The 27,961-nt window shown below is 39.6% G+C and overlaps 1 protein-coding gene across 1 annotated transcript; it reads right to left on the bottom strand.

Annotated features, from left to right (window-relative positions):
• Positions 1 to 25,964, bottom strand: ALG8 (ALG8 alpha-1,3-glucosyltransferase). Its single transcript, XM_044258448.1, has 13 exons — positions 25,837 to 25,964; positions 22,182 to 22,260; positions 16,771 to 16,964; positions 14,847 to 14,956; positions 13,718 to 13,785; positions 10,352 to 10,478; positions 9,775 to 9,878; positions 8,846 to 8,966; positions 6,261 to 6,400; positions 4,427 to 4,566; positions 3,024 to 3,121; positions 2,612 to 2,684; positions 1 to 849 (listed from the first exon to the last, which is right to left on the bottom strand). Exons 1-13 carry the CDS (start codon positions 25,929 to 25,931, stop codon positions 618 to 620), a joined length of 1,581 nt encoding a protein of 526 aa, XP_044114383.1. The 5' UTR covers positions 25,932 to 25,964; the 3' UTR covers positions 1 to 617.
• Between the last annotated feature and the right edge of the window lie 1,997 nt (positions 25,965 to 27,961).

The raw sequence follows: 27,961 nt of genomic DNA, 5'->3' as shown, positions 1-27,961 counted from the left end.
TCAGTGCAAGTGTAGATGCGGTTTATAGCCTCTGCTGACAGGCCAAACCAGTTCATTAAATATTCCCCCCAGCTCTCTAAGTACAGTCATTGTATAATTCCAACAACAGCAACAACCAAAACTCCTGGAACAAGGTGTATAGAACGGGGATAGTACATCACCTGCTTGCACGCATGCCAACAGCAAAGTGTAGGAGCCGGTAATGATCCCACACCTTTTTTGTTCAGAAATACAAAATGGCATTTTATTTACACTTCCCTTAGCACATGATTCTAATTATGCTTTATAGCCTGACCTGGTCCTCACAGGGTAAAAATAATCACGCTGTTGGTAGACGCCTTGCATGCCTTGAGGGAGCACAGCAGTCCGATGATCTCAGACAATTTTACAGGGCAAGGCGAGATTCATTTCAAATGTGTTTCATTGCTTTTGGAGGACAAATGGCTTTCACCATGGTGACAATCAGGTTGCTAGGCTGGGCAAGGCCAAGTTTAGAAGAATGGTCCTCCAAACAGAACAACTGAAATGAATGGTTCATGCCACCAGCAACTTTCTTCAAGTTCTGATTAATTTCCCATGAAATAACTGTTTGGAATACATCCAACCAGTTCCTTTATTCATTGTTTCTTTGTCTTGCCGACAGGAGGATCAGTCAATACTGAAACATACAGTTTGAACCAAGCATATGTGATGCCCACTGCACAATACACTGAGGTCAGTAACAAAGGGATAAAGGGGTACTTCAGCTTCCAGGAGGTGAAAGGGAATACGAACTCACAGAAGACTTCCAGAGGCCCCAGGCCGAAGAGGTAGAAAGTTTCCATCCAATTAAAAAGAGGCTTTTCTTTTCTGAAGAGAAAAGGAGAGAAAGGCCTTATTTTAAATGTGTCACTCTGGTGTAGCAAACATTTCTCAGTTAAAGCTCCCCACTTGCATTGTCCTGATGTGCAGAATAGTCAAAGCCAGAGTCCAAAGAATGCATTAAATTTTACATTTAGAAAAAATTGATAATGATATTGCACTGCATTATCTCAACAGTCCAAATGCAGCCAATCACCAGCCACCTACACTATCACCTGGCGGAAGCGGCTGAGGGAATCAGGTGCACCTGGAAGAGGAAAGACAGCTTCTGGGATACTGGAGTCAGAATATGCTCAACAGTATAAATGGATGGTTTGTAAAATATTTTTGTTTTGATACAATCACATACAATTTGTTATTTAACCATTTTTAAGTATTTTAGTACCATTAAGTAGACTGACCGGGACGCCTGGGTGGCTCAGTTGGTTAAGCAGCTGCCTTCGGCTCAGGTCATGATCCCAGCGTCCTGGGATCGAGTCCCACATCGGGCTCCTTGCTCGGCAGGGAGCCTGCTTCTCCCTCTGCCTCTGCCTGCCTCTCTCTGTCTGCCTGTGCTCTCTCTCTCTCTCCCTCTCTCTCTGACAAATAAATAAATAAATAAAATCTTTAAAAAAAAAAAAAGTAGACTGACCAACGGTGCTACCATAACCACTAGTCACTTTCAAAATATTGTCACCCAAACAGAATTTCTGGAAACATTAAGCAATAATCACTGTCCGTTCCTCCTCCCCCACCCCTACTCTGAGGCCTCTAATTTACTTTTTGTCTCTGGGAATTTGCCTATTCTAGATAGTTCATACAATCTCTGTCTGCTCCTGTGGATAATGCTGCAGTGAACATTGGTATACAAAGATCTGTGTCCCTATTTCCAGTTCTTTTGGGTAGTACCTAAGAGTCCAGTTGCTGGGTCATATGGTTATAACTGGATTTTAATGTAATTATGTATATGAGGTTCATGGACACAATCAGATATGAATCATACGGAAGCTTTAAAAAATTATACAGGGGCGCCTGGGAGGCTCAGTTGGTTAAGCCTTGGTTTCAGCTCAGGTTATGATCTCAGGGTTGTGAGATTGAGCCCATGTCAGGCTCTGCACTCAGTAGGGAGTATGCTTGAGATTCTCTCCCTCTCCTTCTGCCCCTCTCCCTGCTCATGAACACTCTCTTTCAAATAATAAACTAAATCTTAAAAAAAAAAAAATACACACCAGGCTCACCCATTCCCCCACTCCCCTCCTGAAAGAAGGCACGGATTGCATGGAGCACTTGGTGTCATAAGCAAACAATGACTCATGGAACACTACACCAAAAACTAATTATGTACTATATGGTGACTAACATAATAAAAAAAATTATACAGATAATGTTATATTAAATTTAAAAGAATTCTATCCATAATTCTATAACAAGAATTTTTACATGTATTTTAGCTTTATGCATCTATATTTATGTGGTTTTACTCATAATGCATATTTTACATTCCAATTTTTAGTTTTCCTATAAGGTTTTAATTTCAGCTAGGTAGTCCCTCCTCAAATATACCTTAAAATAAACACATGAACTATGTTGTCATGTCAGAGTGATAGGATTATGGGTAATTTCTCCCTAAAAAAAAAATTGGCCAATTTTTTGTAATGCTGTTCTATTATTTTTACAACTTAAAAAATATTTTTAAAAGGCTTAGCTAACCATTTAAGAGGAAACATTTCACAAGAGCAAACATAATTTTAAATGTACTTTTTTGGATTACCTGAATAGAGTCTTCAGCGAGGAAATACTATAGATGGTAAACAGTAACATGAGTAAGATTTTAATGGGAAGTTCTGTTAGAAGAATAAAGAAAAAATATAGATGATAATTCAGTTGAGAAGAAAATGATTTGTGATACATAAGGCAATATAATAAGCACATAGACACAGCTATATAGTGCTAGCTAAGGTTTTTGAGTTTAACTGTGCATTTTTGTGATATCTAAAGATACTGAGGATTAGGGACAAATTAGAGGTTTTATTTAAGACAATGGATGAGCTCACTCCTTCCAAGAGATTTTAAAATTGTTTAACTCAGATAGTATTCATCTTCAGGCCCTGATGAAAAGGGCGTGGATATCAAATCTCTAAATCTCTCTCTCTAAAAAAGAAAAAAAAAACAAAGCTGTTTACCTGGTGCAGTGAAGAGCAGAGGGAAGAGGGAATAATGTCCTGTTGTGCTCAGAATCAGAAAAATTGAAGCATCTCCTGCTTTTCCCACAGACAGAAGGCTAAAAATAAAAATTCTTACAATAATTCCTTAAAACAACTGAAACTTGGGCACTTACAGATAGCCTGAATAAACTAAGAACAAGCTGCATCTATCATTATTTCTAGAACTGACTTAAGCATAAGATAACACACTGATCTTTGCTACAGGTCCAATTCAATTGAGAATACTAATGTAGTGGGAAAATTTATGAAGAATGTACCACAGTGAACTGGGGCGTATTCATAGAGTCTTTCTTCCCTGAGTAATTGCCTTCTCCAGGGAAAGGGATGTTGTGGAATTGGGAGCTGCCTAGTGGTGGTAGCCAGGGAAAGAGGACTTAGGAGTTTCTAACCCTATAGCTCTTCTGTGGGGTGGTGCCCTGTGCCTGATGGTGCTTAGTATGAATTCTAACCAAAGACATTAGCAGTTTTGCCCTATTTCTTAATTTGGAAACTCCACGTTGGTGAATGAATCCAGACAAGCCATGTACTGATGTGACAAATTTGCTTAAGGTTCCTTCAGAGCTTAAATGATTTCTTACAGGATTTGAGAGAAATCTCAAGAAAAACAGGCTAATTATATTACCATCTATCTATCAGGTTTTAGTTTTATACAAAATGGACACTATTGCATTGAATTTTTTTTTTTAAAGCATGGTACGGTGAAAAGATCACAGGAATCGGCATTATAACATCAGGTTTAAGTCCTAACTGTGCTACTTGCTAGCTATGTGGCTTTAGGTAAGTCACTTAAACTCTCTGGGCTCCAGTTTCTGTAGATGTTAAGACAGAATGATATCCACTTACCCTAATTACCTTACATGTTGTTGTGAGGCTCAAAAGAAAAAAATACAAAAAAGCCCCCACAAAATACCCCCCTTCAAAAAGCACCCCAAGAAAAGTTCTGCAAAATGCGAAGTGCTATACAAACGTTAGATTTCATTCCATAATAGCCTCGATACTGACTTTGACTAACAACACTTACCAAGAAACTGTGGAACCTTATTTTCACAGATGTGATGACACCAAAGCTCACGCTTTTCTATACTATGCTGCCGTTCAATATCCAGATCTAACAGCCCAGTATCCTGGTTCTTAATCACTATAGTACCTCTTAAAAAAATGCAGAAACGGTACGTGCAATTTCACAGGTCCAGGGATCCCAAGTTAAGCATCCCTGTCCTGTCCTAGTATAAATCTGCTCCTGTACATCTTTGCCTTTGCCTATCCCACAGGACATGTCAAGAAGGGACAGATCAAACTGAAAACAACAGGGTCATTGGGAAATCTGCCAGAAATGCCAGCTGACTGAATTATCTGCTTACCTCATTGGGAGAACTGCGAGGAGTATGGCTTTTTCGTGGACGTGCCACCCAAAGAGGAAGGAGCTTAAGGCACAAAGAATTAGACATCGGAGAAAGCCTCTAGGCCCTTGAGGTTTAAACCAAAGACAGAAAACAGAGGGCTAGAAACAACAGGCAAAGATAAAACTTCAATATCATTCAAAATAAGCTTTACAGAAGGTCTTCAGACGAATACAGTTTATATAATCTCTGAAAAACTGTAGATCTTAGGCTATTTATTCTCCATTAAACTGGGATAATTCATGACTTTGTGAAAACTACAACAAAAGTTATAAAAAAATACTCAGAAAAAAGGCTTTTGGAAATACATATTTAAATCATTTAAGTAATTCTGTTCATCAGAATTAATAAAATAAAATTAAGTTCTAGGATATCCAGTAAACCCCTTATTAAATCTTCAGAATTAGTTAATTAGTAGCCACTGAACCTATTAGGTCAAACTGCAAAAGTTCATAAACATTTTGGGGCTAATAATAAATTAGATTTTGCCATATTAATAAAGGTCTACTTAGTTCCGTGGGCTAGAGTGTAATTTATAACAAAACTATGGGGGCGGCTGGGTGGCTCAGTCGGTTAAGTGTCTGCATTCAGCTCAAGTCATGATCACAGGGTCCTGGGACAGCGCCTTGCACTGAGCTCCTTGCTTGGCAGGAAGCCTGCTTCTCCCTTCCCCTCTCCCTGCCACTCCCCATTCTTGTGCAAGTGTTCTCCCATTCTCTCTTTCTCTCTCTCTGTGTCAAATGGGTACATAAAATCTTTAAAAAAAAACAAAAAAAAACTTTTAAAAAAAACAAGAAAACTATGGCCTTCCACATGCAGCTTATGAGGCTGAGGTTTTAAAAAAAGCTTTTACCTTAGAACATAGGAACAAGCAGGCCAGCAAAGCTTAATTAACAACCAGTACTGCCATTTAATTAACTGGGGTCAGGTGTCTTGCTGGGTTTGATTATTTAGAAACCAAAATTAAAGCTGAGTGTAATTATAGGTAGGATTGAGTTATTTATACTGAATGCCACCGAAATTACATCATGAAATTGAGAGTATTGTGATTGCTAAGCTATCATGAAAACATCTATGAAGGAAGCCTCTAACAGCATCTGGCTCACGTTAGATTCAATTGTCTGACGCTCAAACAGCTATTGTTGACTCTCTTAACTCACGGTTATCAAGACAAAAATATCCCTGCAGTCCAGCCAACTTCCCATTTTTGACTAGTTAGTCACAATGAAAGCAACACCAGAAACCCAAGGTCCCCACTACACACATTTCCCTCTTTATCCACAGTTCAGTCCTTGCCCCCTTCTCCCTGGGCTTTTCTTTCTTCCTCATCTGAGGGTGGACAGATGACCTGACAGTCATAGTGAGGGATCTTTCTCACAGAGGTTTTACTGGTAATCTTTCCTTAAGGTGTTCTGTTACTCCAAGAATTGAAATGAAATGCCTCAATCTGCAACAGCATCACAGCCTCGGTATCTGTCTTAGAGCTGGAAAAACCTGGAAGCTGAAATTAACCAGCCACACAAAAGAAAAGCACAGAAAACTCAAGAAATGAGTACTGTGGGTAAATTCTTTTTTTTTTTTTTTTTAAAGATTTTATTTATTTATTTGACAGAGAGAGATCACAAGTAGGCAGAGAGGCAGGCAGAGAGAGAGAGGAGGAAGCAAAGCAGGCTCCCTGTGGAGCAGAGAGCCCGATGCGGGACTCGATCCCAGGACCCTGAGATCATGACCTGAGCCGAAGGCAGTGGCTTTAACCCACTGAGCCACCCAGGCGCCCCTGTGGGTAAATTCTTACCAGTATGGCCATCAGAGTGCAGATGAGGGTGGCCAAGGGAGTCACTGAAGGAAGGACTGTGTGTTGGAATTGTTGAACCAAACCACTTGTCATTGAGGCCTTCGGAATTTTGTTGGGATCAAGAAGTTTCAATTTCAAACCTAAGGAATACGTAGATACTTTATTTTTATCAATAGCGTACAATATTTCACCAGCCAACTCCTTGAAAAAAAGCTACTAAATCTTATTGCTACTTCAAGGTCAAGATATTTTAATTCAGTTCTGTACTATTCTACCTAAAATGGCTCTGGTTTTGCAATGACACAATGCAAAGCAGCTGTGTGTATTAGAATAGGGAATTTGTGCAGCTTACAAGGACCTTTGCCGGCAGGCAGCATGACTAGCAATCTGCTCTCACCTCTAAAATGAGCAGGCTTTTAAAATGCAGGTCTGACCATGTCACACGCCAGCTTGGAATCCTTCAAAATCCATATTCCCAAGCATGGCAGAGAATGTCTTCCATAACCTAGCTCCTTCCTACCTCTCCAGCTTCATCTCTGCTTCATTAAATGTGGTGTGGCCACAACCAACTGACATAGGATTCTCCACAATTGTCCCTTTTGCTTAGAATCGTCTACTCAAATTAGCAAAGTTAACTCCTAATTCACTCCCTCATCTGAGAAAGCTTTTAAATAAAAAAGTAGAGCTGATTTTCCTGTGACTAGAGATACACATGTGGACCTTCTACACATCTCTAAATGGTGTTGACCCCACTGCACTGTATCTGGTTATGTGCTCATTTCCTCCACTGTATTGGGTTTCATAAAGGCAGAAATGATGATTAATCTATTTCTATCCCCAGCACACAGGGGTTCAAGGAATACTTGTTAAACGAAATAAGTCTGAGGATGATGATGCAAACCCCATCCCAAACAAGCTAATAGGACAGACAGTCTGAGCACCTGCATGGCCCTATCTAATGCCACTGAAAATCACTGAAACGTGGAAATGTGTAGACTACCAAAATATTTTGTATTCATTAATGTCTTTCCTTTTCCCTTCAGTCTGATGATTCTCCTTAAAGCTAGTAACTATCTCCCTGCCACTGACTTTCCAGGTTAAGACATCTTTGAGGAAACAGATAAAAAAGATAACATACAGCACAGTTTCCTGACTCAAACAAGAAAAGTGACCCTTGAATCTCATACTGTGCTGGTTGTTTAAATGTTCTAAAATATAAATGTTAAGAAATTCTTGTAAGGATCCATGTACATCAAGGCTGGATTCACAGTGGGTGAGGGATAATCCCATATTATGATTTCCTACAAGTATGTACCAAAAACAGTAATGGCAGCTATCGTGTGCAGAGTTTTGCAGCCGTTATTTTCAGGCCCCTGAGGCACAGAGAGATGTGTAATTTGTCCAAAGTCACATAAGTGGTAAGTTGTAGAATTAAATCCAGGTCTGTCTGGCTCCAAAGCCCCCTACTATGAACAACGTAGCATTTCCTTATTATTGTGTGTTTCTTACAACATGGTGCATGCGGACAGTCACTTCTATTATCCCATTGGCTTGGACAATGCCACACAGCCAGTAATTTATACCAGTAGGCTTCCAAACAACTCATCAGACTAGAGGGTCTAGCCTCTAGCCTAAGGGTCAAATCTCTAGCGTGTGACTTACTTTTGTACCAGCCCCGAAGCTATGAAGTTTTTATATTTTCCAAGGTTGTAAAACAAAAAAACAAAAACACTTTATGTTGTCTGCAAAGCCTAAACTATTTACTATCTGGCCCATTAGAGACAAAGTTTGCTGACCTTTCTCTTGATCATACCATTTCCCTATATAGCTTGGCTATATTCACAAACTACTGTGGATTATTCCAGAATGAATTATTTTCAGCAGAACCATCTCAAGATTAAATCATTTGTTTTGTTTTTATCACAATCCAAACTTAAAAGGCTAGCTTAGGTTTCTCATTTCTTCTCATCTCGGCATGGCTATCATTTTCCTTACTGGTTTAATACCCAGAGTCACAACTTATACATTCTTCTTTCCTTCTGTTAAATTTAAAAGTGGGGGGCGCCTGAGTGGTTCAGTGGGTTAAAGCCTCTGCCTTCGGCTCAGGTCATGATCCCAGGGTCCTGGGATCGAGCCCCGTGTCAGGCTCTCTGCTCAGCAGGGAGCCTGCTTCCTCCTCTCTCTCTGCCTGCCTCTCTGCCTACTTGTGATCTCTCTCTCTCTCTGTCAAATAAATAAAATCTTTAAAAAAAAAAATTAAAAGTGGGATTAACTGCTGAATAACATCTTACTTAAGGCAAAAATTACCTTTAAAAAATGTCTACCTTTAAAAATGTCTTTATTTTTTTCCCAAGGAAAGGATCAACAAGGTCATGGCCACAACAGCTTTTGTAAGGAGCATAGTCTGTCTACTACCCTGAAGCCTTAGTCCTTGAGCTGCTCCCTGTTCGTTCTGAAACCTCGAACGCACAGCTACAGAACAAACACTTCAGACATATTCCAAACACAATGCAGTGTTTTCCATTTCTCAGTGTGACCTGTCCTTTCCAAATTCATTGTCTATGTAACAAGGCTTGCTACTATACCGATGATGGAGAGCACTTTGTCCAAAGCATTGTACAAAGCCCAGAAGTTAGGAGCCCAATACGCATGGCAGAGGCCCCTCTTGAAAGGGAAGAGTCGGGACAAGACTTGAGGCAGCTGGTTCTGTAGAAAAAAGATTCAACAGTGACCAATCTTCTCCGACTCAAAAAGAGAACTAGGAACTATGTGACATGGTGAGTGGAAAGTTACGTCTGAGTTCCAGTCTTTGTTCCTTCAAGTAGTTATGTGATCCTGAGCAGTTGTCAGAACCTCCTCTTATCTAACCTAATCTGTTGATGGGGGACAAGATATTCTGAATACTAATCCACTGCTGTTATGAGAGAAGCATCATAAGGGAAGAATTTATGAGGTGCAGAAGAGGACAGCGTGCAACTTATCCAAATCTACTGACAAGAGGGTGCCGCCAAGGAAGATTTTAGAAAGGATGCGATGCTTTTCAGTTTTATCAGGAATTAAAATTAATTAGTGGAATTCAGGGTATGGGAAGAAGGGAGCAATTTTAAAAAATATCTGTTGAACATGTGTAATATTCTAGGCACTTTGAATGTTTGCTGTCAGGGAACATAAAAACACCATGAGTACTGATTTGGGGGTTACAAATACATTATAGCAAGTAGGGAAATGAGCAAAAGCGGTAATCTGTGAATGATGATTATCGATTCTGAGTGTGTGTGTCTATGTGGAAGACATATACTTCAACATATAAATATATACATGCATATCTGATTATGAACAAAAATGTTGGAAAGAATACCATCCTATCTTTGGGGAGTCATAGCGGAGAAAAGTAAGAAAAAAGTAGTTATCTTTATTTTATACATTCTTGGTTTTATTATTTTTTCTAAACAACAAAGCAGCAACAACAAAACATATACTACTCTATTAAAAAAAAAAAAAAAAAAAGACTTACCAAGGCTAGGAAAGGACCCAATGAAAGAGCAGAAACTAGGAAAACAATCAGTCCCAGGGAAATAAGACGGACAAAGCTGAAACTGTTCCACCGGACAGACCCATCTACAGAAAAGCAACAATACCATTACTAGGAACATGGACCACCATAACTTAAGAATGTGCTAAAACTAGGAGTATCCCCTGATAGTATACTAATCTTTACGAAGTGACAAGAGCACAGAAAAGTCAGAATGGGTAAAGGGTTTGTGGGATCAGTTAATTGAGAGGTATCTCAAGCATGCCTAGGTGGCTCAGTTGGTTAAGTGTCTGCCTCCGGCTCAGGTGATGATTCTGGGGTCCTGGGATCCAGCCTGGCATTGGGCTCCCTGCTCAGAGGGAAGTCTGCCTCTCCCTCTCCCTCTGACACTCTCCCTACTTGTGCTCTCCTGCTCTGTTAAATAAACAAATAAGTCTTTAAAAAACCCCACAACAGTCACGAGGTATCTGTTGTGCCTCATAAAACCCTCTCATGAAGCAAATATACCAAGCTAATAAAAAAATAAAATACAGGTCTTGCTATTATCACTGAAACTTGCCTGGTTTATTTGCAGTGAAACAGTAAGACCGCAGCAGGTATACACCATAAGCTGGTGCTACGTAGAGGTAGATGTGCTTGAAGTGTAGAAGAACAGCAAAGAGAAATGCTCCTTCCATATGCCTTTTCTAGGATATTTAAAAGGGAAATATCACTTTAAAATTCAGGGTAAACTAAATGTAGTAATATAGTATCCTGGTTGGATCCTGAAACAGAAAAAGAACATTAGTAGAAAAACTGGTGAAATCTGTACCAATGTACCAAAGTTGGACTTTTAGCCTTTTATTTTAAAGTTTTAATTTTAATTCCAGTTAACATGCAGTGTTATATTAGTTTCAGGTGTACAATATGGTTAAGTGTCTGCCTTCTGCTCAGGTCATGATCCCAGAGTCCTGGGATTGAGCCCTGCTTCAGGTACCCTGCTTAGTGGGAAGCCCGCTTCTCCCTCTCTCACTCCCTCTGCTTGTGTTCCCTCTCTGCTCTCTCTCTCTGTCTGGCCAATAAATAAAATCTTAAAAAAAAACCCCATAAAACAACAGAAAAACCCAACAACCATAAGAGACAATCACAGGATACAAACTGAGGATGACTGGAGGGGAGGGTGTTGGAAGGATGGGTTAACTGGGTGATGGACATTAAGGAGGGCACGTGATGTAATGAGCACTGGGTATCATACAAGACTGATGAATCATAGGCCTGTACCTCTGAAACCAACAATATATTGTATGTTAATTGACTGAATTTTAAATTTTAAAAATGTTTAAGGGTGCCTGGGTGGCTCAGTGGGTTAAAGCCTCTGCCTTCAGCTCAGGTCATGATCTCAGGGTCCTGGGATCGAGTCCCGCATGGGCTCTCTGCTCAACAGTGAGCCTGCTTCCTCCTCTCTCTCTGCCTGCCTCTTTGCCTACTTGTGATCTCTGTCTGTCAAATAAATAAATAAAATCTTTAAAAAAAAATTAAAAAAAATGTTTAAAATTTAAAAAATGTGTAAGTCACAGTAATAAAAGATAGAGAATATTCTCTAAAATATAGAGAATATAGCCAGTGGTATTGTAATAACGTATGGTGACAGATGGGAGCTGCGGTGGTATTCTCGTGGTAAGAATTCCCTAAGGTACAGAGTTGCTGAATCACTATGCTGTACACCTGAAACTAATATAACACTGTCAACTATGTCTCAATAAAAATATAATAATTTAGGGGCACCTGGGTGGCTCACTGGGTTAAAGCCTCTGCCTTTGGCTCAGGTCATGATCCCAGGGTCCTGGAATCGAGCCTTGCATCGGGCTCTCTGCTCAGCAGCCTGCTTCCCTTCCTCTCTCTCTGCCTGCCTCTCTGCCTACTTGTGATCTCTGTCTGTCAAATAAATAAATAAAATCTTTAATTTAAAGATCCATTAAAAATATAAGATATAACAACAAAATACACATTTAAAAAAATATATTTAAATATATTTATATTTATATTTAAATATATTTAAAATATATACCTAATGAACAAAATACTGCGTCTGGGATGTGTTTCAAAATAATCCTGTGTATGTGTATGTGTGCAGATCACCCTACTATTTTCCCTACTTTTGTATATGATTTAAATTTGCTATAATAAAAGTTTTTAAAATTCAGGCAAATATTCTACATGCAATACAAGGTGAAAACAGGCAAGTGATCCCAGTTAGTTTCTATACTGAGCCAGTTCGTTACTGCAAGTATTCATTCAATACTAAGCTTGATGCTGAGGTACAGGACACATCATGACAACACATTGCAAATTCCCCTTATCTAAAGCCCTAAGCATTCAGTCCCCCCCTTACAGTTTTACAGCAGATGGACTTGATTTCCAGAGAGAAGCTGGGAAGGAGAGTACAAAAGAAAACATACGATGTTATGTTACCAAAGCAGCATTTCAATCTGCTGTTACAGATCAGGTGATGTATAGAACTGTCAGGCTAAAAATACTAAATACAGTACTTGACCCTAACAAACTAAAGGTAGTCTGATTTAAAAGAAATAAACAAAAAAAACCACCCCAGGTTGACTATAACTAAATAAATCTGCTTTCTACCTACCTCACAGGAATCTGGGGATCAAATGAAATAATGTTCCTGTGGTTCAGCAAGGAGACTGCAAAAGGGACCATGGTTCCTTCTCTCACTCTCTCATTGGATGTGGTCTAGAACAGATGAGTGAGGAATGATAAGGAAGGAGAATGGAGGGCTTTCGGATCTCTCATCACCCATTTTATCAGTTATGTAAGATTCAGAGAAGGTCTAGCTGGTTCTATAGCTAAACTTTATTCGCTCAACAATCACTGAATGCCAATGATGTTTTCTACGTACTGTGTAGCTTTTTATGGTTAAAAGAAAAACGTATCCAGACATTAATAGTTGACAAAGAACTTTAAGACAGATTATCAAATTTGATCTTTCCAAAGTCCCCATGAGGTAGGAAGCCCCAATTTAAGCAGGCTCTGCATCTAGTGTGGAGCCCAATGTGGGGCTTGAATGCAACCCTGCGATCAAGACCTGATTTGCGATCAAGAGTCGGATGCTCAACTAACTGAGCCACCCAGGTGCCCCAGTAGGGAGCCCTGTTTTACAAATAACAGTATAACAAGGGGGTACATTTCATTTTATGGATGCAAAAACTGAGGCTGAGGGGCTTAAATGACTTGCTTTGGGTTAATGGTTCCCAAACCTGACTGTGAATCAAAATTCCCTATTGAGTCCGAAACCCTGATGCCCAAGGATTCTGATTCAGAGTATGGAAGGGTGGACCAGAAATCCAAACTTCTGATTTCTTCCTGTACAAAGGGGAGGGTAATAATTACAATAACTTCACAGAATAGCTGTGGGGTTTACTCAATAGGATATATATAATGTACCTAACCCAAAATGGCCAAAGCATTTGTGTGAGCCCTGTCTGAGTCATACAGTTTATTAGGGTCAGTCAGGATTTCAACTCAAGTCTTCTGATTCCAAAACCCATACTTTCTGTTACACGGTGCTAGCCTACATCTAATGGTGAAACCCCACCATCAGTGATCATATTGTAAAAACTGAAGATTTCATTCCTAGATAAATGATTCCAACCAAACATAGCACCTCAAGTTTATTTCAGGACTGCCACCCTCTAACAAGTTTTTAGAGTCTACGTGTAAGAGGAAGAAAGTTATCAAGAGAGGAGATGGGATTTGCGAAACACTCAATGAAAGTGTCTACAGCTTGGTAATGACAAGTGTCTATAACGCTTGGCAATTCAAAACAACTGGTCAAATAAGTCTGTCCATCACCCATTATACTGTTACCTTTATAAGCTCAAAGTCAGACCTAAGGAGCAAAAATCTCATCAGCCTATTTTGCCTTTACCTGAAATAATCGTGCAACGGAGAGTAGCATTAATCCAAATAAAAAACCGTTGTACTGGAAATGAATATCTGAGCTTAGGTTAAGGAAAGATTAACTGAGGATACCAAATTCAAATTGAACTGGGTCAGCAGACTGAGTATAAAAATGCAAATGCTTTCCTAATGGGCAAACTAAAAACAAAAATATTCCTCCCAGTTTGGACTTCTCATAAATGTGTTTCTCATAAACAGAGTCAAATCACAGACAAACTCTAATTAACATATATAGTGTCAAAGATTATATAGGGCATAAAGAAATTTACATTTAAGAAGAAAACCAGGAAACTGTCCAATGTTTTTTCTACCTTAAAGACCCAGCAGCAACAGAGGAAGTTTTTTGGTTTTGTTTTTTAGGATTAGGGATGAGAAAGTAAGGGCCTGAAAGCCAAGTCTTTTAGGCTAGCATGCGGCAGGCCCTTGGTTTAACTACCTATATACTCAATCTTACACAGTAAGCCTCCCGATGAGCCCGTGAGGAAGATAGAGCTTGGAGCCATTAACGCACATATGGCCTAAAGCTACTGTGATGCCATAGCTAAGAGCTGAGTCCAGGTCAGACTTGAACCAAAATCTGGGTGTTTTCCTTACACGTGGCTACCTATATGAAAATTATAAAACATCAGGCTTCTATCATTAAGATTTTAGTTTCATTCAAACCTTCTGGATTTAAGAACTTTGCCTGTGAATATGTGGTAAGCCAAAATGGCAGAAAAGCGTGTCTGTTCCCATATGTAACACTGAGGGAGGCCCTTTCCTAGAGAAGGTATTTAGAATAATGTGTTATAAAACTATTTAAGATAAACATAATCTAAAGACAGTCAACAAATCCCAGTATATTGCTTTACTTACCGGCGGTTTAACTGGTTCTTGAACATCATTAACTTTTCAGAGACAAAGTGCTCTAATAATCAGAATCTAGTAGAATTGCAGAACCCACAGAAACCATAGTTTGGGGAACCCAACGACCCATCCCACATCCATTTACAAAAGCAGCTCATATTTCAGAATCATCATGGCAGAAATAATTAATCTTTTATACTTAGTATATATCAGAATAAGTAAGGGAATAGCACAGAAAATGTCAAGGATACGGTCCACAATTAGCAACCCGAAGTTCCACAGCAGTAACACTGATAGGATAAACTTTGGCTTCTCTGTAAGTTCTTTACCTGCTTTTTTCCCATCAATGCATTTACAACACCTACATTGAAACAGCAGGAAGGAAGCAGAAACACCTTTTATCTTCATCAGAACATCACAATACTATTACAAAGTACACTATGATACACTCAGATACATTTTACTAGCTGTTCCTGATAAACTGTCCATGCTGTTCTTGACTGCTTAAAAAGGTGACAGCAGAAGCAAAGACCTCAGGGCCAGTTCCAGGCCTTTCTCAGCTATGCTGATTGGAAACAAAGTCTTCATTTAATAAAAAGAAAGATTAAAAAACAGCCACTATAAACCTAAAAGGATTTTGAAAACTGAAAGGGCATACACTATTTCAGTCCTTGAGTAAAAAATTCAGACCATACCTAAGACTAATATAACAATGTAACATTGTGTGTCAACTGTACTAAAAAAAACGCAGACCAGGATGATTTAGCACTCTAAATATGTATATTTATATAATAAATATTAAATATTTTTATATTTATAATATTATATTGTATATATACAGCAGTCAAAAATAGTGCCTTAACTTATAGCTCCTGACTGTCCAAATAATTTTAAAAACAATTTATTAAAAATGTGTATCATTTAAAGGACAAGATCTATTATTGACAATAGCAGATGACAAAAAATTATGATACTGTTTTTACTTTATAAAATTATATTCAGACACAGAAGAGAGGCTGAAATAACAGGCACCAAAATGCTAACAGTGATAGCTGTAAGTGGAGAAGTATGGGTCATTTTTATGTTATGTATACGTGTACATTTCTGTTTTTCAAAACTGACACAGATATATAATCCTATACAAAGATTTTTTAAAATGTATTTTCATTTGAATATTGGCAAATCCTAAAAACAGAATTCTAAGCCAAAACAAAAAAACAAAAAACAAAAAAAAAACCCAAAACCACAAAAAACAGACAATAAAGATGTATTTAAAGAGGGGTTAAAAAAAGGTGACCTGCTTTTCCTCCATGGAGTCTGTTTCCTCATCAACAGAGAGAGCAACTTTATAGGGTAATTGAAAAAATTAAGTAAATTACTACCTATACTTGGTGCCTGGTTCTAGGAAATGGTACATAGATCTCAACAATTTATATCTTACTTAAAGGCTCCCTCTACATTGCAGATGGAAATTAATTCTACTCCTCCTCTTTCTGCCTATATATACACTTTCCCTGGAAGCTTGAATTCAAAGGTTTTGAGTTTAAAGGACTACACCACAAATTGAATTCCCTTTCAACTCTTGCTAGGTAATAAACAGACTGAAAAGTTAAGGTGTCAAACAGGAAATACTCCATGATAATGATCAGGGATTAAAACATTCCCAAGGGACTCTTTCAGGGCTTCACAAAGAGAAATGATCCATTTGTGACAAGGCTCACTGAAGGGACACAGTTAGTGTGGTCAGCACAATGCATGTGTGTACACGAGTGTGTGTGTGTGCTACATGTATGTGTGTGTATCCTAAACAATAGGGTAGGTCACAGAAGCCTCTGGGGGCATTTAGAAAGGAAAGGAAAGCATACGGAACCATTCTAGGCAGGAGAAATAGTTATGGAACTTTACTTGGGACTACTTTTCACAATGTTCACAATCTCCTGTTCCGCCTCTGCCTTGTAACCCCACCTCATCTCACATTTCCTTCCAGAAGACTCAGCTAGACTGCTTACTGTGATTACTCACTGCATAGTTTAAAACACAAATAGAGTTTGGGACTGTTCAAGCATTCGCTATTATATGAACTTCATTTCCCCCAAATGAGGAACTAGTTAATACTACTTAATACTATATCGTGTTCTCAACACCTTTCACACAAAATGACATTCTCAGACTTACTCGTGGACGGCATACACAAAGAGTACATCTGTAAAGATGACAGAAAATCTCTGGAAAAGTAAGGTCCTTGAGCTGGAGTAATTCAGATTATGGACATTCAGCATCTCTTGATCAAAATACTTGGCAACATGTGACAGGGCATACTCAAACCATGCAAAAAAAGGCGGGTAATCCAAGGTCCACTCTGAAGTTGCCTGTGGTGAAAATCGAAGAGACAACTAAATAAATGAAGTGTGTGTAAAGATTGAAAATCTCATTCTCTAGTCTTTAAGAAAGATATGAAATGAAATCGCATTTAAAAATATGACCTGCCGGGGCGCCTGGGTGACTCAGTGGTTAAAGCCTCTGCCTTCGGCTAGGGTCATGATCCCAGGGTCCTGGGATTGAGCCCCGCATCGCATCGGGCTCTCTGCTCAGCAGGGAGCCTGCCTCCTCCTCCTCCTCTCTCTCTCTGACTGCCTCTCTGCCTACTTGTGGTGTGTCTGTCAAATAAATAAAAATCTTGTGCTCGCTTCGGCAGCACATATACTAAATAAATAAAAATCTTTAAATAAAAATAAATAAATAAATAAAATAAAATAAAATATGACCTGCCTGGCTCAGCTGGAAGAGTGTGTGACTCTTGATTTTGGGGTTGTGAGTTTGAGCTGCACATGTGATGCAGAGATTACTAAAAAAATAAACTTTAAAAAATGACCTAAATTAATAGAATAATTCCTATGTAAGACTGAGCAGAAACCAAACCTGCTTCCTAAGTTTTGTTTTTTTTTTTAAGATTTTATTTATTTATTTGACAGAAAGAGAGAAAGAGCATAAGCAGGCAGAGTGGCTGGGAGAGGAAGTGGGAGAAGCAAGTTCCCCACTGGGCAAGGAGCCCAACGCAGGACTTGATCCCAGGACCCTGAGAGATCATGCCCTGAGCAGATGGCAGCCACTTAACCAACTGAGCCACCCAGGCATCCCAGCTTCCTAAGTTATTTAATATAGTCTTCAATTTCCTTAAGTAAAACCAACTATATTTGAAAGGAAATTATGAAATTTGCAAGAATAAACTTGGATGTGATATGATGCTACTCATCTAAATATAAAAAGGGAGCTATGGCATAACAAATGATTCACTAGCTTGGGTTCAGGTTCTGCCTCAGACTTATTTTCCCTATTTGTAAAATAGGTATTACAAGGGCTAAGTGACATAATACATACAAAATACAGTTAAAAAGCAAAATGCAACACAAATTCTATTTATCTTTTGTTCCAGTAGGTTATGAGATACTGAGGTTAAGACAGCAAATGCCATTCTTTGCCATTTCTGTATTCTGAATATTTAGTAAGTGCCTGATATATTAAGTATTAAATAATCATTAGTTAGTGGATGAGCAGTCACTAATGAGCAGATGAAAATGCACGGCATGTGAAATACAGAATACACAAAATGAAGTATCTAGAAATGAAGTTTCTAGACTTCAAGTCTCAGTTTCTTCATCCGAACAGGGATGGTAGTATGTACCTCATGGGTTATAGCATTATGTTTTACATACACATATAAAATACTACTTATATAGCACTGAGCCAGATACAAGCTCAGTATCAATAAATATTATTTACTATCAGTTTAAAAATTATTACTATCATCATAGGATGTCCCTAAAACTAAACCTGGACCTTGCACCTCCAAGAGCTCAGACCGTAATCATCTCCCTCCTCTGCACTTTTTGCTCTTTTCAATGGGAAATTCCTCTCCTTCTGGAATTGCACTGAATTGCACTAACTGGGTACCCACAGAGACTACTGTTTAGAGTTGTTCTGTGGTATAAAGTGAGGTGAGAGAGACTCACCTCTGAGTTTTATTTATTTTAGTAGTTTATTTATTTCTTTAAATAAAGCTCTTTTGTCTGTGGTAAGGATAAATGACAACTTTAGGTCCATATAAGAAGTAGCCTAACTACTCCCCCTGCAGGTATAAAAATGTAGAAGCCTCAGAAGAGGCAAACCCAGAGGCTCTTTGTCTAGGGCACTCAAGCTACGAACCTTCCCATTAAGCTGTCACTCATGAGAAGTTCCTTCTCTAATCCCAAGTTTCTAATGTGGACTGTAAATGAGATGAGCTATTAAACTGTAAAAAGAAAAATTAGAAAATTCAATCGTTTAATCTCGTTCTTTTTAGTGCCTATTTTTTACAGTGTATTAATAAAGCAGTACTTTTATAACTTATAAATAAACTCACATTGAATAGTAAATGCTCAAAAATGTTTTTTTGCTAGGATAAAGATACTTAAGAAACAAGTTTAGAAATTACTGCTGCAGGTAATTCTAAGAAGGTCCACATCAAGTTGGACTTTATTAACATCAGCAGTGCCCAGCTATAGTTTCTATGTCAGAGTTCACTCTACATTTAAAGAGCCATTTACTCTGTAGGAACTGTAAAAGGTTCATTCCTACTTTATCTTATTTATTACTTTAAATAAAATGAGGACCAGGAGGTGTTGAAAAAAATTGGGAAGGACACGTGCTGCCTGGGATATGGTCATTTTTCCAAAACAAAGTGTCCCTGTCCTTTATTATTCTCAATCCCACACCACTCAGAGGCTCTCTATATATTGTCCCTATTCCCCACACAAAGACTTTCTAAATCTAGCCCCAAAGGTTCTCCTGACCTCAAGGATTTCTATCTGGGGCCATTTTCTTAAATAGCTTTTGGGAATTAAGTGAATCTATTAGCTATCATCTTCTCCCAAGTGAACAGTTCCATCACTTAACTAATACCTGGTGAAGATGGAACTCAAATCTGGATCTCCTGACTCCAAATCCACGAGTTCAGTAAGCTACTACAACAGAGCTGTAGAGAGCAAGATGGAGTCACTCATGTTAAGCACTGACTCATGTAGAGCAGTGTGGTAAGCGGCCAAGGGCATTACAACAAAGACCAGATAACGTGAAGCCAGCACAGGCTGATGACAGCCAGAACTGATAACCAGCAGAACCAGAAGACGCCTGCAAAGACCCAAGACTGATAAGACTCCTTTAAAAAGGGAGGGCTTTTGCAGCAAATGGTTACTCTCCAGACATTGAATGCGGTGAAAAAAAGGTCAGTGTCTGAGGAGTCTGATGGTTTGCTACAAAAGTCCTCCCTTTTTAAAGGAGTCTTTTATCAGTCTTGGGTCTTTGCAGGCGTCTTCTGGTTCTGCTGGTTATCAGTTCTGGCTGTCCTCAGCCTGTGTTGGCTCTTCACGATATGGTCTTAGCTGCAATGCTCTTGGCTGCTTACCACACTGCTGTACACGAGGGACTCTATCTTGCTCTCTCCAAGAGCTGTATCTTCAAATATAGAAACATCCAACCTCTTCATATGAAGATTCAAAACAACTGTGTTCATTCCATAAATATTTATTATGCGTCTTTTTGGTGTCTTTCCCAGTCAGTGGACCAATCAATTTAAGCTGAAGCCAGAGCAGAAAGGCAGGTTAGAAGTCACAGTTAAGCAGTCTGCTGCTCACATGTTCACTCTCCTTAGTATGGCAGAGACCCTTCCAGACCCGACCACATGTACCTCTCCAGCCTTATCTCCTACTGTGAGCTTCTTTTCACAGAGAATCAAGCCTTGCCCACAACTGAGTTTTGCTCCTGTTGGCTTTCATTGTTATTATTGAGGAGAGCAGGAAGAATAAATAAGCATACGGTTACTAGAATATCTTTTTTTTTTTTTTTTTTGAGTAAGCTCTACGCTCCCAATGAGGGGCTTGAACTCACAACCCTGAGATCAAGAGTTGCACACTCTAGTGACTGGGCCAGCCAGGTGCCCCAAGAGTATCTTTTACGTAAGTCTCTTTTACCTAAAATAAACTGGTAAAGAAGACAGTTCTGGCCTAAATACAGTTTTAGGAGTCCTAAGATAACACATAGTGGTGAAAGTCATAGAAGTAAAGGAAAGAGAACATCCAGAAAGACTTACAGAATTAAAAGAACAAGGACCACGAAAAGAACCCTAGAGAGTACCAGCTTTTGAAAGGGTGAGGAAGAGTTAGCAAAGGAAACAAAGAGGGAAGGGTCAGAGAGAAAGGGGAGTTAGGGGCTGCCTTTTCATTTATAGTCCAAGGGTCATTATATGAATAGGGCTAATTATTTTTTTTAAAGATTTTATTTATTTATTTGATAGAGAGAGGGATCACAAGCAGGCAGAGAGGCAGGCAGAGAGAGAGGGGTAAGCAGGCTCTGGGCTGAGCAGAGAGCCCGACTCAGGGCTTGATCCCAGGAACCTGAGACCATGACCTGAGCCAAAGGCAGAGGCTTAACCCACTGAGCCACCCAGGTGCCCCCAATAGGGTTAATTGTTAATAACACTTGAAGTTTACTGAGCTCTTCTGTTCCAAGATTGTGCTAAGTATTATAAGCATTATATTTACTTCACTCTAATACTTATTATCATTAACAGGTAGGGATGTTGAGGCTTTGAAAGGTCAAGCGGTGTGCCCATGGTCACCCAGCATGGACATTATGTGGCAGAGCTGCAAGTCACACAGAGCAGTCTGGAACCACAGCCCAAGCTCTTGACCACTATGTCACATATAATGTCTTCTAATTGGCCTGCATACATAAAGACTGAAATATTTCAAATATTTTGCTTTAAAGTAATACTTAAAGATCCTTAATATTCTTACCAAATACTTGTAGTGTTATTATGTGAGAAGGAACTTCATCTCTTAGGTCAATTGTTCTTAAGCTATTAAGGACTTTTCTGATCTGAACAAAAAAACCCCGAAAAGCAAGAACGAAGTCACAGAAAACTTTAGATTGTCTTAAAAAACATCTTCCTACAGCAGAGTGCTGTTTTTGATCAAGACACATCTGAAGTGAGGTCTGTTTGTCATGAAATATCATATGCAACTTAGTAATTCATACCAGAAATAAAAATAAATAGTATTTTTAATAAATAATAGAAGAGAATGCTTTGTATATTACCAGAAGCCTCCAAATTACATTTGATTATTCCTTTTCTCATAAATCACTAAATACTGGGGACAGCCAGGACCTTAGAAATAATTCATTCCAAATCCTTATGTGCCAGATGAGAAACTGAAGCTCAGAGACATGAAATATATTTTCTATGCTGTGGCACAGCCAGGTCCAGAATCCAATTTTCCTTCCTTCTCAATCCCAAATTCTTTTAAAAAGGGTTGGCAAATATTATAATTCCCAATTTATAGTCTGGGAAACTCAGTTTGAAGTAAAGGGATTCCCTAAGAGTGCCACAGGACAGAGCAGAGGAAAAAACACAATCTTTATGAAGATTAATTAGACCTGTAATCACACACATGCCTTTTTGAAAACTGTTTTAATATCAGTTAATACTTATATAATACCACACATCATCATAAAAGATAAGCCACCAAAAAAAAGTGAAAATTAAAACTTACCTCATAATACCACTGTGACACAGGTAAACTGTGAGTGATGGCAAGCCAGTTTCGGTGTACTTCAAAATCTGTGGAATGGCTACTCAAAACAATCAGATGAGTGAAATGAGATTTTTGTCACATTTATTAATTTCAAGTTTCCTTCTTTTTTTTCTTTTTCTTTTTCTTTTTTTTTTTACAGTAGGCTCCACACCTAGCCAACTTGGGGCTTAAACTCCCAACCCTGAAATCAAGACTCCAGCTAATATCAAAAGCTAGTTGCTCAACTGACTGAGCTACCCAAGCGCCCCTCGATTTCACATTTCTAAAATTATGCTTTTATTTTTTAAAATTTTATTTATTTATTTTAAAAAATATTTTTATTTATTTATTTGACAGAGATCACAAGTAGGCAGAGAAGCAGGCAGAGAGAGAGGAGGAAGCAGGCTCTCTGTGGAGCAGAAAGCCCGATGCGGGGCTCGATCCCAGGACCCTGGGATCATGACCCGAATCGAAGGCAGAGGCTTTAACCCACTGAGCCACCCACGTGCCCCTAAAATTATGCTTTTAAATGAACCAACACTCCTATAGTGTCATAGCTTATGATCCTATAAAAACACAAACAGGCATTATATAATCCTGAAATAGCTCACTTATCTGAAGGCCAGACTTCTACTGGAAAAGCTGGGGAATCTATATGTAAGTGAAAAGAAAGGTTCTTGGAGGTATCTAAAGGGCTGACCAAAAGCCCATACTTTTTCATAAGGGAGGTCCTCTGGCTATTGTTTAGAGATGACTTACTTTTGTTCACAAAGAATTCTAACAAAATTCATTATCTGGAAAATGTTTCACACACCAGCTAGATCTTCAAGGATAAGTAGGAGTTCATCAAACAGAGAAGGTGGGAAAAGGCCCCTGCCCTGCCTTTCCCATGTCTCCAAATTTCTCACTATATACAAATAGAGTCAAGCATCTCCCTTGCAAGGGAAGAAACATGTTCTCTTCTACCCTTCTAAATTCTGTAGCTGGCCTAAGAATGAAACTGACATAAGACAGAATAACAGGAGGAAAAAAGCCAATTTTAATAACACACATGAATGAAAGCTCCAAAAATAGATATAAGAAAGATAGGAGACTTAGAAGGCAGCCAAATGACTGAGGCTTATACATGACCCTGAGCTGAGGAAAGAGATGGGAGCCCTGGGCCTTCAAATGGGAGGAAGGCAATTCACTGGAAGCCAGAAGAGGATGTTTGGTGCCCGGCCAGCAGATGAGTCTGTCAGGTGAAAAAGTGATCTCTGGTAACAGCTCTCTTCCCAATACAGGCCCCTTTTCTAACGTAAATTTTCCTTACAAAAGAGTAATTCCTACTCTGCCACCAGAGCTTCGTGCCTGCCATTTCTCCAAATAATCAGCCCCAAATAATCCTGAAGCCAGAGACTTATTTTGGGGTGGCATATTCTGCACCCTTTTCCCCTCTTCAGAATAATTTTTTCCCATTTGCCACTCTGTCCTGCCCCTCCACGTCTCGAATAGCTCCTGATACATGGATAGGCTCAACACATTCTTGCTGAATTAACTCTCATCAAAGTCAACCATAAGTTCTGCAGCAAAACTCGACGAACACTTCCCAGTGTTTTATACAACCTTTCCAGTTGTATAGTTCCAACTGTCCTGATTTTCCTAACCAACTGCTTCTATGTCTCTTTCATGGCTTTCCACTCTAACATTTACCAAGTAAATGCTCACGTTCCCCTAGGTTCAGTTCTTGATCCTCTTCTTATGCAATTTATTCTGTTCTGGACAATCCTATTCACACTTATTGTGTCCATTATCAACTGTATAATGATAACTCCCACACCACAATACAAGCTTGATCTCTTTCCTGAGTTCTAGAGATAGACATCCCCAAATTCCTACTGACAATGTCACCTTAATTTCCCATGGGATCTTCTAAATCACAATTCAAAATTGATCCCATGACTTGGGAATTCCATGTCTAAGCATACACAGTACTCAACAGAAATGACCTATGTTTACCAAAAGATATGTACTGGGCTTGTCTTCAGGTCTTCAACTACATGTCAATTCCTCAGAGACTTTCCCTGACACAATCTAAAGTAAGTTCCCCTAGTTATTAGTCCTCTGATAGAATCCCATTCTTTTCCTTTGTAATGCTTTTAATACAAGTATAGTTATATAATTACATATTTGCATTGATTTGTTTCTGGAACTATTATCCTACAAAACCACACCCTTTAGGGGGTTAGTGATCATATCTATTTTGCCTTCCCCTGTAGTGTCTAGCCACAGTACCTGGTATGGAAAAAGCAGTTTACAAACATTTTGTTGACTACATTTACATTTATCCTGTAGCTTCCCTCTCACATGCCTGGGTTTTACGATTTGAGAAGCAGAGAATTAACTACAACTACATACATCCTTAATCTTGGACTAACAACCCTGAAGTCATATCTCTAGGCTTAAGTAACTAAAGCAAGTCACTAAAGCATGTAACTTTAAATGTACAGATTTTCAGTTAAAAAAAATTCCCGTTCACTCTGATTTGAAAGAAATTTCTTACATTGTAAAAAGATTTCTCCAGTTTGCTTTTACAATGGGAAGATGTTTCTTATTTACTTAACTCCTTCTTTTTCTAAGTCTCTGTAAGCCATTTTGCTAAACTTCTACACACTTCATTGCTTCTGTAATTTCATATACCCAGTAGTATGAAGGTACACTTTATACATAAAGTTCTTCCTTCCATATCCAACAGGATATTACCAAGAACTTGAACCAAAGGATACCAGTAAGCCAAAACCTAAACTGGTACGGGGTAGGGAGACCTAGAGGGAAGGGAAAAAAGGAATGAAGGGAAAAATATCACTGCGTAAGAGTTAGGAAGAATGAATAGATGGTGGATGCGAATATTAATAACTATTGAATACCCACAGTATACACATTACTTTGTGGTTGCTTCCTTACTGGTTTCCATGCTTTGTGAGACTTGCCCCTCCATTTTTCAAAGAGTCTAAACTTGTGTGACCTCATCCTGTGCCAGTCCCCTTCTCCCATAACGCTCTTCAGCCACAGTGGCCACTTTCTGTTCCCAGACTGCTCTGAGTTCTTTCCCACGACGGGGCCTTCACACTTACTCTCTCCTATGTCTGAACTGCTTTCTACATTGCTTATTCTCTTTCGTCCTTCAAATTTTAACTTAACCACCACCTCCTGAAAGAGTAAAGCCTTGGCCCGCAGTCACTCATTTCCTTCACAGATCCTATCACACACTGAAACTATCGTTTTTGTCTATTTGCCCCCACGAATTCTATCGAGGGCAAGAACAGGAAGTGTCTTTCTCACCACTGCACCCCCAAGACTTAGCGCCTAGCCAGCAGGCAACTAATAAATACCGTTAAATGAATGGTGGAGGTGGGTGTTCTTAATCTGCGCGCTAAGGATGAGGGCCCAGGGCTTAGAAACACTTAAGACAGCGCCAAGCCTGAAACCAGCCATCTAGGGCTGTGATCAAGTTCTCAGGTCAAGTAACAATCAATCGGCGGAGGGGGAAGCAGAGCAGCGCCCATATGACTTCTAAGTTTCCTTTCCTCCTCCCACCCACGGGCATCCACGCTTCTTATTCCCGCTTTGACCAACCGCGGTGCGCGTCCCTTACTAGGTGGGGATGAGAAGGCATTTGAGGAGAGTCACCCCGAGCGCCAAAGCCGAAAACCAATTTCCACCACCAGTCGCAATCCCAACAGCAGCCATTACTGCAGCCCCGCGCGCTTTCAACCAACTGGATCCGCATCCGGGCTCCGGCGCATGCGGAGAAGGCGGTCTGAGAGAGGGCGCCGGGGCCGCTGCGCGCATGCGCGCAGCCACGCCGTCTGCGGGACTCCGGAGCTCTGGCGTTTAAACCCAGCGCTCACTGTCCTTTTACGGTTCGGCCTCTCGCTCGGGCTCCGCAGGGTATGACTGCGTCTGCGTGGGTCTCAGGGCGACGTGTTTAAGTTTCGGTAGCTACTTTATATTTCCTTTTAAGTATTTGTTGGGCGTCTGCTCTGGCTTTTCCTGCATTTTGCTTGGCAGAACCTGGCGTTGGTACCTGGCCGAGAAAGAACTGTGTTTCGTACTAGTGACCTAGTGGAGGAGACAGCATTGTAACCCGAGAGTTACAGGAGACAAAAGCACCCGAGAGTTCTGGAGGTGCCTAATCTGGGCATCTGAACAGAAGTGTTAGCTCCAGGTTGAGAACGATGTGAGCAAAGATACAGAGGTGAAAAACGTTCTGTGCTCCCAGAACTCCGAAGTAGGCTCTTGGTGAAGCACCTGTCTCAGTGGAACCCATTCTGGAAGCAGCCAAGAGTCTGGTGCTTGTCGCGCAATGTATAGATGACTTGGGGATCTTGTGAAGATTCAGGTTCTGATTCAGTAGGCCTAACAAGCTCCCAGATCATGCCAGTGCTGCTGGTGTGTGGGCCGTAAGGGCCAAGGCAGAAGAATGGAGTTAGCCTGCATCATGTACTGTCTGACTTTGGACGTGACTAATCTCTCTAAATCTCAGTTTCCTTTTCTGTAAACAGGAGATAAAAAAAATGGTGTCTCCCTCATGAAGTGGTTGTGAGGATTAAATGAGAATGCACGGAAATAGCTTGATAGGATGCCCGGACAGAATAACGTTTCAATAAATAATGTTTCAGAGACGTTAATTACCTTGTTGAAAGATGCACAGCATGTAGGTGACAGATGTCACTCTCCTCATAGGAGCTTATGCCTTCCTACATCTTCAAATGCTACCTACCCGAATATGACACTCAAATGTATATCTCAATCCCAGCCCTCATCCTTCTTTTATTAAAATTAATTAATTTATTTTTAAAAATAAACATATGTATTTTATCTCCAGGGGTACAGGTCTGTGAATCGCCAGGTTTACACATTTCACAGCACTCATCATAGCACATACCCTCCCCAATGTCCATATCCCCACCACCCTCTCCCATCCCCCCTCCCCCAGCAACCCTCAGTCTGTTTTTTTGAGATTGAGTCTTTTATGGTTTGTCTCCCTCCCGATCCCACCTTCTTTCATTTTTTTTTTCCTACCTCCCCAGCCCCCCCACATTGCATCTCCACTTCCTCATATCAAGGAGATCATATGATAGTTGTCTTTCTCCGATTGACTTATTCGCTAAGCATAATACCCTCTAGTTTCATCCACGTCATTGCAAATCCAGCCCTCATCTTTCACCTCCAGACCCTTTATAGCCATCTGCTAACAACTGACCTCTCTTAAGTGTTTTAAAGGCAATGTGCATTAGTTTCCTATTCCTGTTATAACACATCGCCACAAGCAAAGCACAAATTTAAAACAGTACAAATTTATACTCTTACGATTCTAGAGATCAGAAGTCTAAAATCAGTCTCAATAGGCTAATGTCAAGGTGTCATTAGGTTTGGTTACTTCTGGAGGCCCTGAGGGGAGAATCTTTTCTTTCTCAGCTTCTAGAAGTTGTCTGCATTCCCCGGTGTCTTCCTCACATAACTGTAACCTCTTCTGTATTGTCACATCTATTGCTTTTCTGGAGTCAAATCTCCCTGTGCTTCCCTCTTGTAAGGACACATGTGATTACATCTAAGGCCCATCTGGATAATCCAAGATAATCTCCCTATCTCAATATTTAATTTAATCATTTCTGCAGAGTTCCTTTTTCCATATGCAGTAATATCCACAGGTTCTAAGGATTCAGTTTACCATATTTCTCAAGCTCAATAAATCCCAAACTGAACTCATGTTGTTC

Source organism: Neovison vison, chromosome 7 (assembly GCF_020171115.1).
Source record: "Neovison vison isolate M4711 chromosome 7, ASM_NN_V1, whole genome shotgun sequence".
Classification (NCBI taxonomy): Eukaryota; Metazoa; Chordata; class Mammalia; order Carnivora; family Mustelidae; genus Neogale; species Neogale vison.
Note: the sequence above shows the minus strand (reverse complement) of the source record. Positions and strands in the feature narration are given on the sequence as shown.

What these genes read in the sequence shown, in the direction of transcription:
- ALG8 (XM_044258448.1), bottom strand. Translation starts at nt 25,931, where the DNA reads ATGGCTGCTGTTGGGATTGCGACTGGTGGTGGAAATTGGTTTTCGGCT. An exon ending in TTTGTGTATGCCGTCCACGA is followed by an intron (nt 14,957 to 16,770) that starts GTAAGTCTGAGA and finishes GTTTCAATGTAG; the next exon opens with GTGTTGTAAATGCATTGATG. An exon ending in GCACTCTGATGGCCATACTG is followed by an intron (nt 4,567 to 6,260) that starts GTAAGAATTTAC and finishes TGTTGTTTCTAG; the next exon opens with CCCTCTGTTTTCTGTCTTTG.